Here is a 22,099-nt window from a genome sequence, read left to right on the forward strand (position 1 = left end):
TCTGTCGCTTTCGTTCTTGTTCTACCGAGCTCGCAGGTTTATGAACGAAAACCTCACGAGAATCATGGTGATTAACACAATCAGCTATTGTGTTTGAAGGGCTTTCGCAGTGTTCCTACTGCTGAAACAAATCCTTGAAAAGGAAAGTGCAATTGATCTCGGTTTAATTTTTCAAGTAGATCTAAAATGAGATGGCCTGATAGATCAGCATTGCGGGGAAACTTACCTTAATAAACCAAAATCTTAAGTATTTTGATTCCAGATGGCACTACGCATCACTATGCATATGCTAGTATATAATCACACAAGCATTTTCATAAAGTTATAGTGCACATAGTAAATAGTATAACTTATAATACTCAAGAGACATATTTTAGCAAAGTTACCACTTGTCGATCTCGTAAACGATGAATATGGAGTGCGATGAACTTATCTCCCTGAAAAAAAAGATTATTGATACTCGTGTATCGTAGCTCGGCATGGCATAGCTTGATGGAAGGTGAAGGAAACATGAAACGTGGTTGTTTCCTCAAACTAAGTCAGCCACCCCACACGGGTTAGATTCAACATGTGTGTGTGTGTGGATGGGGAGATTCGTTATGCATTCCTGTCTGTTGCCGGTTTATTGTTGCTATTGCGATTATTGCTATTTTTTAGCTTTTGTTCGTCCACTTGTTCAATGATTCGTTTTATGCTTGTTTTGTGCTGTCTCTCGTAAATGAGCGCCAAATCGCGAGGGAGAACCGTCCTCAACTAGCCGTGGTAACCGTTACACTAATAAATAATAAACTGAATGTGAACTCATGTTGATAAAAATAATTTGTACTTACCTCGTAGAACATGATATTTTTATTGAACAATTGGTGCGTTTCGAACTCAATGTGGAGTATCAATTTCTACTGCGCGATTTTTTTTTACATTCTCGTGTAATGCTGATTATAGGCGTATGACATTTTCACCATGACAAGAAAAAAAACGTCTCGAACGTCACCACATTTTCCAAAGGAAGGTCACGTTCCAAAGGCGGTTAAACGCGTAAATTATGCAGCAATTGTTGTTATTTACAATCATTTTCACTTTTTGTTTGTTTCGCTTTGACCATTCGCTTACTTTTACGATAAGGCGCCATCGTAACCATGTGAATTTTTTTTACACTTGCTTACAATATTCTCAAACAAAACCGGGGAACTTTGTTGTGTGTTTGGGAAATGATGTTTTGCTTCGCGTTGAGTATTTCCTCCACATTTCTTCGGAAGCAGAGAGAGAGAGAGCTCAAAATTACCAGTTGCCATGGTAGAGATGATTGCGATCAAGCGTTTAAATCAACAATAATTATGAGTTGCGGTTTACTAGAAATAAAGTGTGAACATCGACTCTTGTCGATGTGTGCTCCTGCATGTAATTTGCATATCATTTTTGCGAGAGAGACACGAGCATAAATCAAAGCTGTTTAACACCATTTTATGAATTCAACATTTGTTATTACGTTGCTGTTTAGTTGGAATAACAATCATACTAGAAGTGGAGGAGAGGAGAATCGTTTGGATTGAATTGCAATTTCACGCTTTGTTACGTTGCAGCTTACAAGTAGGGTTCGATTTATAATTTCTGCTCCATTGAATCTGGGCTACCGCTTCTAATATTAATGTCATAGAGCGTGATTAGATGAAGCTAAATATAATCTCGTTACGTGTCGCAATATTAGTAAATGATAATCACATCAGCTGATTCTATTAAGAACACATCAAGATATAAATAAATATTAACCGTTTGCGGGGGGAGCGCGATAGCGCACCTCTCTTTTTATGTTACCATTTTGAACTTGGCCCTACCATACCACCGTTAAAGGTACGGGAGTGTTGGGGGTACAAATTAAAAAAATCTAGATTCTATCGCTTATTGATCTTCCATTTTTCGATGGATCTAAGGTGTTCGGATGGGGTAAGAAAAACGTCCAGATAGCAGCTAACTCGCAGCTTCAAAGCTGGAATATATTCTTTTAATTCAATGTTTACAATTACATAGCATTACTTACATTTTCGTTTTATCTTCCGTGTTTATCCGAAATCTGCTAATTCTGAATGAAAGCAAACTGCTAACCAAACCGTACTATTAGCTATTAGTTTAGTTTAATTTAATTCATAATTCGTTACCTTTATCTTTACTTTTAACTGTTGGAATAGTAGGTTATAATAGTAATTATAATACTTGTAAATAACTGTAGGAATAGGTTGTACATATAGCATAAGTATAATTTTAGGAATAAATTTTACCAACCGTAGAATAAGATAAATATTGTGAGATTAGGTTCTAACTTTGGAATAATAAATTTGTAATAGCTTCCGCAACAACTCGCCACTCTTTTGTCGTACACGTTTTGTTTATGTGTTTTGACAGTTTGCATCGTGTTTCACTTCCTGACGTTTCTCGTCGTTTATTAGTCGTCGTCACGTTGGCAGCTACGGACGGGCTGAACTCACTCAACTACTGCACGAGACTGCCCTGTGGTTTCGTAACATAAGGAACTTTTAGCACCAATCCACCAATTCATATAAATATAACCAAGCTCATCCGCATGCTCAAAAAACTGCCCCGTACCCAAACGGCTAAATAATAAATTCAATTGTTGAGAGACGAATGAACATTCGAAGTCGGTCCTATCATGTAATGAGGCAACATTATTTTTAAATCTAACAATTAATAATTTACTAACATGGGATATACATCTTAATAAATTCACATATGCTAGCGGGTTCGAGTCTTATACCTGTGGTTTAGCTGTTCGACATCATGATAAAATGCTTTGCCTATGGGTGGGTTGTCGTGGTTCGCACTTGACGAATATCATCACTTAGTACTTATGGATTCTTGGTTTGTGTACCGTACTGTCGAATATTATCAGTATCTTCCACATAAAACAACATGAATTCATCGTCATCGACAAATTTTTGTGTTCATGAAAAAAAATTGAATGATTAGAGTTGTGTACATCGTGCAATTCGCATGGGGTTGGAGTTGGATTGAATTCGTAGCAATCCAATGTTTAGTATGTCAGCACAAACGCATAATTAAAGGATGTGTCACATCAAATTGCATCACGGAAAAAACGCTGTAAAAATTTAATTTTTGGGAATTATATCTTCAGCTTTCGCTTATAATCAGATAAGAGTGTATAGATCACGTTGGCCATGCTTCACTGTCAATTTTTCGTAAATTTGGAAAAATGTCGTCGAACGAAAAAGAGCGTCGTGAATTAATCCTGCGCACTCATTTCGAGAATCTGGAGTTGTCACATCGGGACATCGGTAAGATGCTGGGAATCGTCCAATCCACGGTCAGCAGAGTACTAAAACGATACTTCGAGAACCTAATCATCGACCGGAAGGTGAAGAATGGCAAAAATGGATGCTCCGTCAGTGAAAAAGATCACAAGCGCGTAGTTAAGCAGTTTAGACGTGATCCGAGAAGTTCGGTCCGGGATGTCGCCAATAAGCTGAATTTGTCAAGTTCATTCGTCCAGCGGACCAAGCAGCGGGAGGGCCTGCGTACATACAAGGTTCAGAAGGCTCCTAACCGCGACGAAAGGCAAAACATGGTGGGGAAGACGCGAGCCCGGAAGCTGTACACCGAAATGCTGACGAAGCCGCATTGCCTGGTAATGGACGACGAAACCTACGTCAAAGCGGACTTTCGTCAGCTGCCGGGCCTGTTGTTCTTCTCCGCAGAGGACAAATTCAGCGTTCCGGAGGAGATTCGCAAGCAGAAACTATCCAAGTTTGTCAAAAAGTACATGGTGTGGCAAGCGATATGTTCTTGCGGAAAGCGGAGCGCCCCCTTCGTGATGACCGGCACGGTAAACGGGCAGGTTTACCTTAAGGAGTGCCTACAGAAGCGCTTACTACCACTATTGAAGCAGCACGAGGGCCCGACCATCTTCTGGCCGGATCTCGCTTCGTGCCACTATTCAAAGGACGTGTTGGAGTGGTACGAAGCCAACGGGGTCACCTTCGTGCCAAAGGAAATGAACCCGCCCAACGCCGGAGCTTCGCCCAATAGAGAAATATTGGGCGATTATGAAGCAGGCCCTCCGGAAGAACCCAAAAGTTGTCAAATCGGAGGCGGACTTCACGAGAAAATGGATTTCTGTTCAAAAAAAAAACTACAACCTGACGTTGTACAGAACCTTATGGACGGGGTGAAGAGGAAGGTGCGAGCATACGGGCTTGGGCTCGAAGTATGAATAAAAAGAAAATGCCAAAAGTTGTTTAATAGTTTTTATTTTACTGTCTAAAATTTTTAAAAGGATCGGTCTACTGGGCGAATTTCTACAGAGTTTTTTCCGTGATGCAATTTGATGTGACACACCCTTTACACGCTTTTTCATTCGCTCAACTGTTCGAAGAACAGTGGAACCTCGATTATCCGCGAGTCGATGATCAGCGGCGCAGATTATCCGCGAAAGCGAGATCCATAGTAATTTTATAGAGCTTCCCGAAATTTGTCAGTGAGAGGTGGCCACTTGCTATTTTGTTTTGGTCATGGCTTTCATATTATCTGACCACTGGTGTACGCGACTTTACAGATAGAGAGTTGAATGATTTCTGTATTGATAAAACATAGTTTTCATGCTGAAATATCTTTACTTCGTGTTTGCACCTCATTTTTAGTCCTTTGTCGCGTTATCCGCGATTTTCGTTATGGCCTAGCCAGACTATTTCGCGGAAAATGGGGGTTCTACTGTAGTTAAATATCAGTATGGTATGGTAGTTAAATTTTGTGATCAAAATAGTTACATTATTAGCTGTTCTGAAAGTGTTTGTGCTACAAACGTTCATCTTCCCATTGGCGAATATCATGGCAACTCGACTGGCCATTGGCAGCAACATCTCAGATATCAGTGAAATGTAAAGTGGGTATAATGACATTGGTCATTTAAGCAACAAATTGTTACGAATTACTTTCTGGTGCGGCTGCTCTCAGCCCCCGAGGAAACGATTTACTGGTTCCAGGAGGGAACGCAGTCTAAGCCCCCAGGCCTTATCTATGACCCGTGCAGGGGTGGACGCGAAAGGTCTCTTTTGGGTCCTCCGGCCTCAGGGTCGTCGCGTGAGCTGTGTGGGGAGGCTTTCGGATTTGGGTTAGCGAGAAGAAATAGTTTTCAGGTTAATAAACAATTGTTTTATTGGCCCACGGGTCCTTCTACGGTCTCTACTTGGTATCGGTCTTTTACTCGGGTTGGCGGCGGGTACTGGCGGTTGGTGATCGGCTACGGCGTGGTTGGGAATGGTATCGACGAGATGGCGGTCGGCAGCGGCGAACGAGCGACTGGTTTGACGATCTTGGCTTCGGCGGAAGGTCGCAACCTCCGTGTCGTCCTTGACGATGAACGAGTGGAGCGTGACGACCAACTCGTGACAACTGGCCTGCGTAGCTCCATTACGATGAGCCGTACCAGCACGAGGCTGATGAGGGCGAGACAGGCACACTCTTCTGGCTGGTCCTTGATATTTAGCTGACCTCATTATGGCCAGCGACCAGGGCTATTTCAGCCGGGATCCCAATCAATGATTCTATGGTGGTTAGATACTCCTTCCCCCATCTCTTAGTGTGGGGGGTGGGGGGGTGCTGCCATACAAATGAAACACAAATTTCTGCATTACTCGAGAATTAATCAAGCAAACGGAACGAAATTTGGCATGTGACGGTTTTAGGGTGCAATAAATGTTTCTATGGTGGTTAGACACTCCATACAAATGAAACACAAATTTCAACATTACTCGAGAATTAATCAAGAAAATGCAACCAAATTAGGTATCTGGAAGTTTTAGAGTGTAATTAATGTTTCTATGGTGGTTAGACACTCCACCCCCCTCTCTAAGGGGGAGCTGCCATACAAAAGAAAAACAAATTTCTGCATAACTCGAAAACTAATCAAGCAAATGGAGCCAAATGAGGCATATGAAGATTTTAGGGGGGGGGGGAGAATAAGGGAGAATAGGGGAGGGGTCTGTCTTTATTCTATCATATTTTCTGCATCAAACATTTATTCCATGTAACGAAGAAACATGTTATTTGTAAGTGGTTGAAAAATCTTGAACGAGAATTGTGTCTGAAAATAATCTGGTATTATAATGATGAGTTTTGGTAAAAGTACTAGGAATTTTTTAGTAAAAGGTAAATTCAACGGGGTCGATTAGAAGATCAATCAATGAATAGTTCTGCGATTGGACTCATGAACTTGCGCTTACTAAAAAAACGTGAATGTTTGAAGGTAATGATAATACAAAAAAAATTTGGGCGGGACGAAGTTTGTCGGGTAAGCTAGTTTTTTTTTATAAAAAATGATAACTCGAAAACTATAATACCTCCAAAATTCTGGCCAAAGAATGAAATGTAGGTTTTTTTAAATTAAGTGATATCGATTTTTTAAGTTATTCTAAAAAAAATGAACTTAGTTTTTCTCAAAATTATTTTTTATTCTGAGGTCAATGGGAGCGAAGTCCCTATTCAAGGAGGATAAGGAATCGAGACAGCCCAAACCGCCAAGATGACGCGATCCGACTCGGCCGCCGACCCGCCGCACAGTGGGCGACTCCATACAAAGGATGGCCAAGCAAAAAAAAGTGTTGTGCATGATTTCTACGTAATTTCGGGATGTTGAACACAAATCTGACATAAATTTTTTTTTGGGCCGTTCATAAAGCACGTAATTCAATTTATTTGGAATTTTATGGCATCCTTCCCCCGTAGTATTTTTTTAGCCCCACTGGGCGTCCCCCCTATTGAGAAAAAATTAGTTTATGGACGACCCCTCAAAACAAACAAATTCTGCTATCAGTACGAAAGATTTTCTTTAGATTACAAATCGAAACAATCATCATCATCACCATCATCATATTTTTTTTTCTTCTTCATAATTGTCATCAGATCCATCGTCATCTTTTCCTGATTCAACAATCGTTTTCTTCAATAGAAACATTACTTCATCTGAAAGTATTTTTTACAATTACTTTTCCTCTTTTCAGAATAAGTGTTTACTATTGGTTATGTAGACATAAGAAGATGATTGACTATATTATGATTAGTATTTTCTCGACTATTTTTACGAGTGAAATGTTCTTGGCCGTATTTAATTATTTTAATACATTTCTTTTGAGCCTCTTTGATCGTTCTTTCTATAGGTAATATTGCGGTTTAAATAATTTTAAATCCATGAAGTAAAATTCTGTGCATAGAAGAAGTCATATAGTATCGTGAGTACAAATCAACGTAAAGTTTTGCTGTGTCGATACAGTTATCGTTATTTTTTCTGGATCTATCCGCTCGGTGCATGAAATTTTTATAAGAATATTTCGGCTACCATTTTGTCAAAAACATGTTTTTCACTTGTCCGAGGTTCATGCGATAGTGGCAACTTTACTGATTCAGAATCTTTTCCATATTCTCCAATAAAATTGTAGTTATTCATCGTCTTCGAATATAGTATATAGGAGCAAGTAGGTTCTGTTTAATTTCATTTTTTATAATCATTGGCAACACTGTAAAATTGGCTGAAACATTATTTTTAAAAGCTTTCGGTTGATTTCATTCGGATTCAACAGAAAAGTAGTCCTGAATCGAATCCGAATCCATTATTATCGTTGCTCGCTTATTCCTCTAGCACACCGACAGTTGAATTTGGGCCCCGCAAGAAACTCGACCGAATCGCTCTGGGCGACGAAAGTGTTAAGGTGCCTCCGTTGATAGCGTATTCGATTTGCAGGGGTGCTTTGCGGTGGAAGCTGATGACGTTGTATTTTGGAACGCTGAGTGTCATGTTGTTGGCACGGCATCGTAATGCAAACTTGTACAGTAACTCCTGAAGCCGGCGACAATCATCTTCGTTATCAACGATCACGAATATTTTTGTGTCGTCAGCGTATGTCAGATAGCACCCATTTTCCTGAAGTAAAGTTATGTCATTGATGTAGAGCGAGAATAGCAGAGGGAGCAAAGGCAAAGCCTACGTTGCAGTATTTTCCTTTTCTTCTGCATTTGCATTTCGACTAATTGCTCGTTGTAGACAGCGCAAGTAGGGGAGCCGCGGGTAAAACGGACAGTGGGGGTATGATGGACAGGTGGTTGATTTGTATAGTTGCATTATGAATTTCAAATTTCTGTTGATGGGAACTCCTTCTACATGCTATTCTAGAATATTTAAACCTTCCTATGACAACAAATACTGATCAAAAGTTAAATAGGGAAACAAAAACCGAAAATCAAACATGATTCCGCGATGTAATTTTTGCGACGTCGATATTTAGCATTTTGAGTGATTTAATTACAAAATTGAATTCGCTGATGGTTATATTTCGGGTTGTGAGTTGACAGAGAAGCGATACGGAAAAGTAAATTCTTTCGTAAGTGTCAAATTTAAATTATTGAATAATTGCACTGGTTGGGTTGAAATGGACAGTCCCATCCAATACATGATGGAAAGTGAAGGGAATAATATTGAACTCTTTTTTGTATTGCTTTCCTTTTCGGTTAATTTCAGTTACTGGACGCAGAGAGAGAGAGCGAAATTATTCCTTTCGCGAGGGATAAACTTCTACGCTTCGTATATTATTGACCTGTCCATATTCCCCCCACCACATGTCTATTATACCCGCATCGATAAAAATGTTCTACTTTTCGGCTTGTTGTAATTTCAGTAAAAACATGAAAAAACACATTTCTATAAAACAATTGTCCAATTATTTCAAAAATCAGTATATTGAACTGTAAGAAACTGCTTGTAAGTTTTGGAAAACATTAGTTTCCAAAGATACAATTGAAGTTTTCCTTAACATGTCCCTCTTACTCCCATCTCCCCTATGTGAGTACAGAAATGTCAAAACAAATGTATGAGAAATTTCTATAAAACAATTGTCCAATTATTTCAAAAATCAGTATATTGAACTGTAAGAAACTGCTTGTAAGTTTTGGAAAACATTAGTTTCCAAAGATACAATTGAAGTTTTCCTTAACATGTCCCTCTTACTCCCATCTCCCCTATGTGAGTACAGAAATGTCAAAACAAATGTATGAGAAATGTATTTTTTTTTTCATTTGAATAAGAAGCATACCATCCTACGAGAATATTCTGAGTGGGTGGAGTCTTGAAACCGATCTATCTGATCATAGGAACCATTTGAAATTTCGAGAATTTTGATAAATTTAGTTCAAAAATGAACTAAGTTTTGTCTCATATTCCGAACAGTCTCAAATTCCGAACACTTCATTTTTAAATGTAAATTTACTAAACTTTTATGTTATGAATAATTGAATAATGAAAACACAGACATTCTTTGAGGTATAGGCTACATTTTGACATCATTTACAGGTATCGATAAAGCCTATAATTTATAATATTAGACATTTGCAAAAAAGTGACAGTCAAAACTAATGATGAAATGTTTGCGTTAGCAAATTCCGTAAAAAAACAAGCATCGTTTATTTTTCAGTTTTTGTAGTTGTTTAAACTATTTTGTTTGTTGTTTTCATGTTAAGTGCTAGAGAAGGTAAGAACCTACAATAACTGGTTGAAAAAATTATACTTTATGCAGAAATCTTCATTAAAACTAATATTGAAGTAGTGTTCGGAATATGAATCAAGTTTCTACGCATGATTCAAATTCCGAACACTTCATTTCAAAATGTAAATTTACTGAACTTTAATAGTATAAATAATTTAAAATTCAAACCCCTGACATTTTTTGGGTTATAGACTTCATTTCAACATCATTTACATGTATCGATACAGCCTATCATTTATAATATTAAGCATTTGCAAAAAAGTGACAGTCAAAACCAATGATGAAATGTTTGCGTTAGCAAATTCTGTAAAAAATAAGCATCGTTAATTCTTCAGTTTTTCAACTATTTTGTTTGATGTTTTCATGTTAGGTGCTAGAAATGGTAAGAATCTACAGTAAATGGATAAAATAAATGATATTTTATGCAGAAATCTTCATAAAAATTAGTGTTCGGAATATGAATCATGTATCTACGCATGATTCAAATTGCGAACACTTCATTTTTAAATGTTTGTGAATTTACTGAACTTTAATATTATAAATAATTTAATATTCAAAACCCTGACATTCTTTGGGTTATAAACTCCATTTTAACATCATTTACAAGTATCGATACCGATATAGCGCCCTTGGTCCCGAAACCATGTAAACTATAAGAAACAAATACAATCAATAATTACAAAATCAAATTCCATTTTGTTTGCATTTTTCCAAAAAAGACTAGCTAATTGACTTTAATTTGATATATCGATCATATGAATCGGTCTAGTAGTTTAAAAGTTATGATTTTTTCTTAAGTTTGCATTTCGCTGGTCGGAATTTGTGACAAAAGTGTTCGGAATATTAGTCAGTGACAAAAATGGTGTTCGGAATTTGAGACAAAAGTGATTAAACATATATAAAAAAATCGTAGAGAAATTCAGTTTAAATTGATATGTAAATTATATAAAAACGTTCGCAGAACAAACGGTTATTAATGTTAAAACTATTTCATAAAAATGTTATTTATTCTGAAATTGGAACTATTACTAAAAGAAGATACTACACGAAGAAAAGTCCAATGTTCACAATTTTCATCATAAGATAACACGAAGATAAGTCCAAGAACAACATAAAATTAATTTTAAACCGTTTGTGGCTGAATGACGGCCCCGAAATAAGAAAGATGTAAGTAAAGGAGTGACAGAATTGATTCATATCGACGAACTCTGGTTGTTAATACATTTCTGTCAACTCCGAAAAATCTGGAAGCATTCCATCTTCAACGGGGACATGAATTGTAAACATTTATCATCACGTCGTTCACAAATGTTTTCAATTTGCGTTATTATATTCTTCCACTAGCCATCTCACTACGCCCAAAACAAAAAAAATAATATGATTATATTGTTTATTAGAACATAATTCTTTATCCCACCTGTATTTCGTCCTTAAAACATCTTTAATCTGAAGATAGTGGGTTACCTCTCGGAACGAGTTGTCAATTCCGAACGTCATTTATCTTTATATGCGTCCCTCATCCTTTACCCTACTATCCTTTATATTACTAATGTTATGTGCATGTCTACTGTTTGTGATCAGTAAATATGTTGGATAAACTGTGGCAGCGGTGTAGTACATATTTCCCATTTTTCCCTTTTTTCTTCTTTCAGCTATGCTTGATAAAGACAAAATTTTCAAATTACTCGAATATCTCTGGTAACACAACGATTGCTCTGACCTCATAAATTACTAATGTTATGTGCATAACATCTTATGAACGTATAAGAAATGATATTGTGGAGAAGAAATTTCATGTGCCGAATATTTGAGTGATAATGATACGAATCTCGAAGGGTGAAACGTTCCGATGAGTCATCATGTGCGATGCGAGAGCAATTGGTGATTAAGAAATATTTTGAAACGATAAGGCTCTGTGGAACAAATGATTATTACTTCACAACCAGAATTTACAACGCTATACGAGTAATTCCAAATGAAATCGACAAATGACAAAACATGAGTATTTTTGATTCGAATGAAAGTGTGTATTCCGTTTGGGTTAGAGGAAATATTGATAAAATTTCATGAACATGACGGTATAACACGACAAACATATTAAAAGAGATTATTTACTATACAAAAGATTTTAAATTACAAATATTTTTTAAATATCTCCAGAATGGCTACATTTAGAAGGAGATTAATAATAACCTTTTTTGTTTTAAATAACATGAGGATTCATAATTTGTGATTAAAAATGACTACTAACATACCAAAACAAAAAGTTTCGAAAATTTCTAAAAATTCGATGTTCCAAAAAGTCAAAAATAGTTTTACCATCTTGGGCCCATTTTTTAAATTTTCTACATGACTTCTATTTTATATGAAAAACATTGAAAAAATATGAAAAAATACATATTGTTTGATATCGCAAATTCAATTTTATTTTGTAAATAAAAAAAAGAGTACTAATTTTTTTTCTCAGTGTATATTTTTTTCAAATTAAGCCAACAATACTCTATAACTCTTTCTAACACACTATTTCGGTACGACTCATATTTTTTGAGATATAAATTATCAAAGATTTCTGTTACTTAAATCGATACGCCCTTCATAAAATTTCATGAACATGACGGTATAACACGACAAACATATTAAAAGGAATTATTTACTATAAAAAAGACAATAAATTAGACATATTTTTTTTAATATTTCGAGAATGGCTACATTTAGAAGGAGATTGATAATAACCTTTTTTGTTTTGAATCACATCAGGATTCATAATTTGTGGCTAAAAATTATTGTTACCATACAAAAATTCGAAGTTTTGAAAATTCCTAAAAATTCGATGCTCCACAAAGTTCGTCAAAAATAGTTTTACCATGTTGGGCCCATTTTTAAAATTTTCTGCATGACTTCTATTTTGTATGAAAAAATTAGAAAAAAAATTTAAAAATATGTATTTTGGATATTGCAAATTGAATTTTTATTTTGTAAATAAAAAAATAGTACTAATTTTTGACGTAGAACTACGTCTTTCATTAAGGGTGCCAAATCAGAAAACAGGTCACGTTTTTATGAAATAAAGTTAACGTTAATAACTATTTTTGCCGCGAACGGATTTTGGCGATTTACATACTAAACGAATCAGAAATTCGGTAAGATTTGTTTAATATGCTATACGTTAGAATCCCCTGGTTTGTAAATGGTTAAAATTCATGAAAACTTTAAGCGTTTCCATTTTCCCATAGATTTGTTCGGTCCATTTGTGTGCTTTCCCGAACAGAGCTTTCAATAACGAGCAACTTATGGACGGCTAACGGAGGAGAAATCGTAGGATTTAAAGTCTGCGTGAACAAAGGAAAAGTAGGAAAAAGACGTGAGCAGTGATCGAGTGCGGACGTGTTGCTTGTTTGCTCCGTGTATAGCTTCATTTTGGCATTTAGGCATTTCGGCATCGGTGGTGTAGTGAAAATTTGTTTCCAAAATAGTCCGAATCTTGTTTGAAAAGGTGTTTGAATCGTGTGATAAATTCTAAATGTGTTTTTAATTTTAAATAAAATGAAGAAAGCGTTTGAAATTCACGAGGAATTCATATACGGTGTGCGAATTTTTTTGAAGAGCCCATTTCATTTTTCTTTTGTGTGCCGATACACAGGGCTGTGGCACATGTGTGTGTAATGCGGAGACGTTCTCTGGAAGAGCATCGATGCAGTATGAGAGCGGTGTTTAGGCTGTCACCGCGGTAAGCTCAACAAGCAAAGTATTGACGTAGGACTACGTCTAACCGGAAGATATAGGGGGTGAAATGGAAATCTAGGCACTGAACAAGTAGGAAAAAATGCAAGATTTGGAACGCTTATAACTCGAGCATTTCTCAATAGATCGCAAAGGTTTTTGCATCAATTGATAGGAAATATATCTACGCATCTATCATAACGAATAACATTTCATTTTTCTTGAGATAAATAATTGAATAATTGTGAAATATCAAGCATTGTCAAAATGCACTATGTGCCCATTTTTTATTGGTCCATTTTGTGCTCCTCAAATCGAACCGACCAAAACGGGCAACCAGAGCAGCAGCGAAATAGAATGAACCACGATTGGAAAGGAAAAAGAAAAAAATGAACGAAACATTGGTCGCAGTCTCACACATGCGTATTTCTCGAGCCAGCCAGTCAGCTTAAAAATCCCCGCTCCGCTGCCGTAACGATCATTCTCATTCAAACCGTACACCACATCGGTTCGCATCACAACACATCAACAAACCATCCCAAGCAGCCATGTCTGGACATGGTGAAGGAGGAAAAGTGAAGGGAAAGGCAAAATCCCGCTCGAACCGTGTTGATCTGGAGTTCCCCGCAAGGGTACCTAGGCCGAGCTCGTTAGTACCAGTGCACCAGTTCACCTAGCCGGCGTTATATAGTTTCGGCCGCCGAAGTGATCGAGTTAGCTGGTAAAGCTGCTCGCGACGATAAGTGGCGAGTGGCAAACGCAATCGTAAAACGGCATCAGGTAGCAGAAGAAAAAAGTTTGTTCTTTATACACACTGCTTTGGTGGCAAATCCAGAACAAGACGGCATCGAGGGCGTTCGAAATGGTTTTTTTCAAAACCACGAGTACTAAGTTTTCTAAATTGGAACCATTCCATAAAACAAGGCGCTTTTCAGTGCCATTAAACCTTCCAAAAAAGAGTTTAGGAAATACAGTTCAATGCTTTCTAAAACAATATCCAAAATAATAATAAAACACAAATTGATTTTTTCATAATTTGTTTGCCAGGATATGATGAGTATGTGAATTTGGCAGTTGTTCTGAGCTTATTGATTTTCACCAATTCTTAAATTGCTTCTAGATTGAAAGTACAGTAATTTACACTTATCTCGACATTTAGCTAATTGGACGGACCAGTAATGCGACATATTTAGTTGGACATTTTTGTAAACATAGAGTTCGGGGTCCAAATTATGACCCCACATTGAAGGTCGACACTGTACCACTGTCATCGCAAATGTTCAATTACAGGTTAAAATTACCTCCAATCCGATACTGAGTGGTGGTAATGCGACGTGCCATTGAATGTAATTTACTGTAAAATATGTCACAAGCTGGATGGGAAGAAATTTTCCAACTGTGAAAGCTGTGGCGAGTGGCAAATGCAATCGCTAAACAGCAAGGTTTAGCCGAACAAGATGGGGATGTCGAGTGATAACAAAACAATAAACTCTTTAGATTGAAGATAATTTTGTGATCCTGAAAAGGACCCTTTTTAGCCTGCATGTGAATCCAACGAGCGAACAAATCGTAATGAATGTATTTTTTTGCCATCGCTCCCTTTTAACGCTCATTCGTTCGTCTCGTTGGACTCGCCCCTCTGGCTGAGTCCGCCGATTTTTCTCTATCCTGTGAGTGTGTACCGCTAGAGTATAAAACACGCGGACCCCAAACAATATCTTATTTTCTTTCAAACCGTAAACCCGTGTGGTTGTACGGCATCAGCATCGTGGACGTAACAAAGGAGGACAAGTTAAGGGAAAGGCAAAGTCTCACTCGAACCGTGCAAGTCTCCAGTTCCCTGTTGGTCGCATTCATTGATTGCTCCGCAAGGGTAACTAGGCCGAACGGATTGGTGCCGGAGCACCAGTATACCAGTAGTACTCGAGTTGGCTTGCAAAGCTGCTCACGACAATCAGAAAACCCGCATCAAGAACAGAGCAGCTTCGGTTCGGCGCTCATCAAGGCAACAATTAGTTTCAGTGAGTGGCAAAGTGTTTCTCCGGCACGTCGCATCAAATGTAATTTACTGAACAACATGTCACAAGCTGGATGGGAAGAAATTTTCCAACTGTGAAAGCTGTGGCGAGTGGCAAACGCAATAGCTAAACAGGAAGATTTAACCGAACAAGATGGGAATATCGAGTGATAACAAAAACACAACACCAAAGGTTCTTTTCAGAACCATCAACATATTCATGAAGAGTAAACAGTAAACTAATCCATTTTTAAGGTACATAGGTAGGTATTCACGTAGGAGAAGAAAATAAAACAATATATTTAAAATATATATTTAACAAAAGCTGTCCCCTTTGTATAGTCCTACGTCACTCCGGTTATGTCCCCGACATTACCCACCCGTCTTTTTTAACTTCCTTACTTTCTTTCTCTTGGTCTATATATTAAGACAGAACTAAAACGCGTGTTATTTCCAGCAGATGTATAACATCGATGAAGGAAGGCTGTGCGAGAATGGGGAATACTTGCCTACAGTATACACAGTGGATCTCGCTGAGGCAAACTTTCATTCGGCATTGGACTGTTGAGCAATCCAGTTCTCTTTGCTTTCGCTGCGCTTCGATCTAAGATTGGACCCCACCAGTGGTAATCCAACTTGGATATCGTCGTTTGGTTTTTCTGTTCGTTTTTCGCGTTATTCGTATTGTGTGCTTTTCTTTCCTCGTCATAAATTGGACGCTTCGCGTAGTGTGTGATGTGCAAGAAGGAAAGGAAGGCGGGCTTGAGCCCTGCAAAAAAACGAACGCATTTCCAGGGGCAATAAAATTTGGAGGCAAGCGTCATCTAATGATGCACGCGATGTTGGTGCAGTGAAAAGCGCTCGCACTGAACCGAGCCTTCGCGAGTGTGACACCGTATCGAACAACATCGAAGTAGGCGATTTCGGCGCGTCGGTCGAAAATGTAAACGCCATTACCCAGGCAGCAACCAAAATCAAGCTTCCCCTGCTGGTGGTGAAGGCGGTCGCTCTTGACAAACTGATCAGCGAATTCGCATCGATGGGTATTACAGCAGAGTACAAGCTGTGTGGCATAATTCAGTCTTTTTCCAAGCAGTTAACATTGTTTTTTTTTCGTCATCATAAGGGCTTCGTTGGAGCCTTTGAGAATGCATCAATGCATTAAACTGACGTTATGTCGAATCAGGCGTAAAGGTTGTGCGCCAAAAAATTATTTGGGGAAAACCAAACATATTGAATGTCTTACTGGAATGTTATAAGTTATTTGGGTTCGCGTGCCAGTCGCAAAACTGCCTTCAACTAGGATTGCATTTGCGCTAATATTGATCATAATGAAGCATTGCTACTGTTTTCGAGGTTGTTATTAACAAAAAGAGTTTATTTCGCTTGTTTAGTCACAAAGTAGTAGATATCGTTCTGGAATTTTGTATGTGATTAGATTTCGCTTGCCAGTGGCAAAACTTCCTCCACTAAGGGTGACAGCTGCGCTTCTCTCGAGCATGAGAAAGTAATGGAACTTTTTTCGAGACCAGTAATATTAACAGAAGCGTTTCTTTTGAGAATAGCGCAAATTGATAAGAAGGGTTTATATTCCTAGTAGTTTCAAGCCACCAATGTATGGCTCTGTATGCATGCTATGGCGAACGCTTGTTTGGCGCTTGGTTTGCGCTGTACGAACGATGCCTAGAGGTGCGATTCCTTTGAGACAATACTATTTCAGAGATTATTCTACTAAGCAGTTGTTTCTAAAATTTCACAGCATTATAGAATGATATCCGAAGGTATAAACAAGCGACTTATATAAAATAACAGCGTAGTTCTACGTCAAAAATGCGGTCGTATCTTGGACACAGCCTCCTATAATTTTTTTTCTCAGTGTACATTTTTTTCATATTCAACCATCAATACTCTAACTCTTTCTGAGACACTATTTCGGTACGACTCATAGTTTTTGAGATATAAATTATCAAAGATTTCTCTTACTAAAATCGATACGCCCTTTTCAAAAGTTACGCTTGAGTCAAAAAATTCCCAATTGCTGTGAAAAATTCATATTTCCTCCAACCCAAACGGAATACACACTTTCATTGGAATCAAAAATACAAGTTTTTAAAATCTGAATTGCTTATACTACTACACATGATTTGAATAACATTTCACGTTAGAGATAACACTAAAAGATGTACCCAAACATCGAGTCATTATTTGTTTGAGACTGTGATGATTAATTTTTCACTATCGTTTTCCTATTTTTTCCAGACTGAATCATTGGAAAAATTCAGAGCGAATTGGCCGCGAGCCAGCAGCGCTGTTATTAATGTGAGAAAATGTCACCGGCAAGACTGTCTCTTCGCGAGGAGGATATTGTTCGGTTGGCGTTAGAGTTTCTGAACAACCGCGAGCTGCACATTTCCCAGCTATCGCTGGAACGCGAAACGGGTGTGATCAATGGACAGTATTCAGACGATGTGTTATTTCTGCGACAGCTCATCCTCGACGGCCAGTGGGACGATGTGGTGGAGTTCATTCAGCCACTGGAAGCGTTGCAGAATTTTGACATGAGGCAGTTCAAGTGCACCATACTCCGACACAAGTACATCGAATTGCTGTGTATAAAGTCGGAAGCGGGCGGCCTGACGGGACCGCCCCTAATCAATAATGTGGACGGAGCGGTGGAGGAAGTCGTCCAGGTGCTTGGCGAGTTGGAAAAACTCTGCCTCACGAAGGAGGAATATTCGGCACTGTGTTTGCTGCTGACGTTACCCAAACTTGGCGACCATCTGCAGTACCGTGACTGGAATCCGAGTAAGGCACGGGTGCAATGTTTCAGAGAGATTTTTCCGCTGGTGGAAAAGTTTTTACCGGGAGACAAGAAGACTGGTGCGGCACAATCGCTATTCGCGAAAAATGACCGACTTGTACAGCTTGTTATTAAGGGTATTTTATATGAATCGTGTGTAAACTATTGTCAGGTAAAGGCAACGGGTGTTGCTGATGCTGCTACACAGAAGATCCACTTTTCTCGGGTTCTTGATGGATCGATAGGTGAGTTATTGTTTCCATTTGCATGGCATAAGGTCGAAACAGACGATTTGCATCTAAATGTTGTAAAAATATTATCAAACAATGACTGATTCAATCATCTATGCTAGGGTTCACTGATTCGGATCTATCGTTGCTCAGTTGGCTGCAAAGCATTCCGGCCGAGACTTTCTCTGTTCCGTTCGAACAAAAGACGCTCAACGTCGATGTGGAGAGACTGGAGAGGCCTTCACTTGAGACTTCATGGACTGAACACATGCTTATCACTCCAATCAAACCGAAAACGTTCCCTCACTCTGTGATGCCATTCACGAGGCCTCGCAGTGCAGCAGACATTATGACGCGCTCGCTGCTGCCCTCCCTCGATGCCGTCTCTACGTGTCTCAGTGAGTATCATAATGTGCTAAATGTGTTTACCCCATCGAGACTAACCCGAAAGGTCAGTGGGACGCAGAATAAATGACATTTCTACCTTTCTTTCTTGTTATTGTAGATGCAAAGGCAAGCAATGAATCGTTTCCGATGTCACGTTCAAGTTTTGCCAGTTTTCACCTTACCGGGATAAAACCTTCAAGTGGAAAATTGATGACTTCAAGCGTAGATCGGCTGTTCGAGAATGGCGATGGTGGAGATGTTTATCGTAGCAGCAATTTTAGCGAATATCAGGTTGGTACAGAAATACATCAAAACTCTTCTTAACGTGCGCGTTTCGTGTCCATTTTCCGTGATCCGAGTAATACCAGTTATGCAAGTAGGATTTACTGTATATCACTACTCTCTGCCTATGAATGGCGCTTGGTGGACGGAAAGTATGTTAATAGTCCCCTTTGAATGGGTTCCTGGGTCAAATATTTGTTTCCCTTTCAAGTCCATTGCTCCTCGGTTGTAGAATGGAGATTTAATCAATAATGTATGAATATGCATGCGGCTGGTGGTATCCCGAGCATAATTCCCGTCCTGCATTGCTACCACTCAGACGCGCGCCAAGAGTATGAAGATAAAAATAAGCTTACCGCTCGACACGATGTTTCTTCTGCTTGCTATTTCAAGTACGACCACAACAGAAGCTGTCTATTTGAAAATTGTTGTCGCCGCACGGATCATGCCTTTAGAGCGTGATTCATGGCGAGAACGATAGAGCGGATGCTTAGATCGCGCTCTATCCTAAATACACAGAATAGCTTGCGCAGTGGCTTTATCGTAACTAATGAGGTTTTTCCGAAGTGCGATTATTGCTAGCTGAAAACCTAAATATCATAAAACTCCTCCGGCCAGCGATAACCCGCCGGGAAGGAGAACAAAACAAAAATAAGCAAAACGACGTAATGTGTTTACGATCAGAGCCTATCTCCGATCGTAAATACCGAAGGACGGGAGAAATCCCAAAAAGAGAGCACTATGGGTGCTATAAACGGAGCCTATCTCCGAGCTAGGACAATAAGTAATAAAACGGAGAGGAAAAGATAACACGCCTGCGAGCGTGTTAATAATCATCCCTCGTTCGCCCGTCTGGCTTAGAATAAATAATTGTAATTTTCTCTCTCTTATGCTACGCCCTTCTGGGGTAGATAAGAAGGCAATGTCTGTATATAAGAGAAAACTTGAACAGAATAAACGCACTCTCAACTGGACACTCTCAACCATACCACGGACGTAGGAGCGTCGTGGCGAAGTACCGAACCCCTCTTTTTTTGTCATAAACGTATCACAACCCTGGACATCGCCCGAGCATCCTGGACACCATCGGGAGCACCCTGGACATCATCGCCGGCAGATCCCAGCGCAACAAGCGCTGGTAAGTATTGAACACCCCTCCTCCAAAGATCCGAAATTCCAACCACCCTTCCTCTCCCTTTTCCTTCCCTTGGCTCCGCCCGGCCAAACTCCCAAGTGACGCGGTACTACCGGATCGCACCAGTAGGCGCATACTCGTTATGCGCTCTACGTGATCTGGCCTACCACATAGCGTCCAGTAAAGGGCTTTCCCTTCGTGTCATCATTCACGATCTCGAACTGCAGCCACATTTGGTGGCTCCAGAGAGGAGCTTTCCTCCAGCGTAATCAGCACGATACCCTGCAGCCACATTTGGTGGCTCCAGAGAGGAGCTTTCCTCCAGCGTAATCAGCACGATACCCTGCAGCCACATTTGGTGGCTCCAGAGAGGAGTCTTTTCCTAAAGACACTGTACGAACTCACAACACGCTCGGTTGAGTTGAGAATCCTGTTAAATTGATTTGCGCCCGTCGTTGAACGGAGAGGTTCGGTCTTGTAAAGACGAACAAGGTGAGGTTGTCTGTGGACATCACCATTTAGCCAAGAGGCAAATTGCGCATTTCAAGAAACAGAAATTAGGTCCTGAAAGACGGACAAATTAGGCCGTAGAAATCGGCATCTTGTTGAAACAAGTCCAGCTTTATAAACAGACCGATCGCCAGTCAGGCATAGTTGGACGAAGGCAACCAGGCGCCTCGTCAACATCAACTGTAATCCGGTCACGAGGGCCGGAAGACGAATATTGTGCAACGTTTGAAATCAGCGTAGGCAACTAGGCGCCACGCTTGGTTTAAGACAAGGCGAAGGCAACCAGGCGCCTCGCCACTTGCGCATTATAACACAGTTTAAACATCGAGTGACGGCAACCAGGCTCCTCACTCAGGAATAATGATATCAAGCTTTACGAGATCATCACGCCCGTGCTGTGATGCATGTGGCAAGAAAATTGAACTAGACAATCTGGTCCAATGCAGACAGTGCAAAAGGAATTATCATCATTCCTGTGTAGGACATACACCCACTGAAGAGGAAACCTATTTAGTATGCTCGCTTTGTTCCCCTACCAAAACAAACGAAAGTGAGGGAAAGGCACAGGCACCTGCAGCGTCTCATCCCTCAACTAATTCGAGGGAACAAAAACAGATAGAGGAGCTGACGAATCTAGTTACACAACTAGCTGAGATGCATGTTAGCGAACGCAACAACATAACCACATTAAAAAAGGAAATAGTAACAATGCAGGCATCACTCAACGCTTTAGTCGTGGGCGCAACGACAATAGCAACACAGCGACAAACAGAATTACCATGCTCTCCGGCGCAAGCGCAGTCAACTGAACCCCTAATCAATATCTCCGGGCAACAACGTGACCGAGCAACGATTCAAACACCACTACCAATGAGATCCGGTCCATCAATTGGCTGGGAGCAGAGTGCAATGATGCCAGCTCCACAGCATGGAGATTTTACGATTCTAATGAAGAGGCAAGCTTTGACTCCCTTGCCAAAATTCAGCGGGTCGCCCAAAGATTGGGCTAAATTCAAAAGGATCTACGAAGTCAGCACGAGAGAATGTGCGTTTTCCAATCATGAAAATCTCTCCAGACTTGAAGCTGCCCTTGAAGGACGCGCAGCTAGAAGCGTGCAGCAACTATTTATAAACTCGGAAAATGTTCCGAGTATAATAGAGAGACTAGAGGAAAATTTCGGAAACCCTAAATTCATATATGAGGAACTACTGCACGATCTACAGAAGCTTAAAAGAGAAAGTAGATCAATAATAATCGAAATGTCAGATGCTTTAGAAAATATGGTGGCAAACATGACGATCATAAATCAAAGAGGTTACCTACTAGATGCGAGGTTAATAGAAGACCTAGTTAAGAGACTACCTTATAACCTGCAAATAGAATGGACACGCCATAGAACGACGACTGGTGATGCCCCATCTTTAGAAGAAATGAGTAACTGGCTGAAACCTCACGCCAAA

General features: G+C 39.5%; 1 protein-coding gene and 1 pseudogene across 4 annotated transcripts in view; both read left to right on the top strand.

The window, feature by feature from the left end:
• Positions 1–22,099, top strand: part of LOC129771387 (WD repeat-containing protein 47) — a 245,836-nt gene that overhangs the window by 50,124 nt on the left and 173,613 nt on the right. For all 4 annotated transcript variants that reach the window (XM_055774973.1, XM_055774976.1, XM_055774974.1 and 1 more), the window contains 3 exons: positions 17,554–18,339; positions 18,447–18,722; positions 18,830–19,002. In XM_055774973.1, the coding sequence (XP_055630948.1) occupies positions 17,622–18,339; positions 18,447–18,722; positions 18,830–19,002 (1,167 nt within the window). In that variant the 5' untranslated portion in view covers positions 17,554–17,621. The remainder of the gene's footprint in view (positions 1–17,553; positions 18,340–18,446; positions 18,723–18,829; positions 19,003–22,099) is intronic.
• On the top strand, positions 19,515–19,643 carry LOC129772141 (U4 spliceosomal RNA; annotated as a pseudogene).

Source organism: Toxorhynchites rutilus, chromosome 2 (genome assembly GCF_029784135.1).
Source record: "Toxorhynchites rutilus septentrionalis strain SRP chromosome 2, ASM2978413v1, whole genome shotgun sequence".
Taxonomy (NCBI): Eukaryota; Metazoa; Arthropoda; class Insecta; order Diptera; family Culicidae; genus Toxorhynchites; species Toxorhynchites rutilus.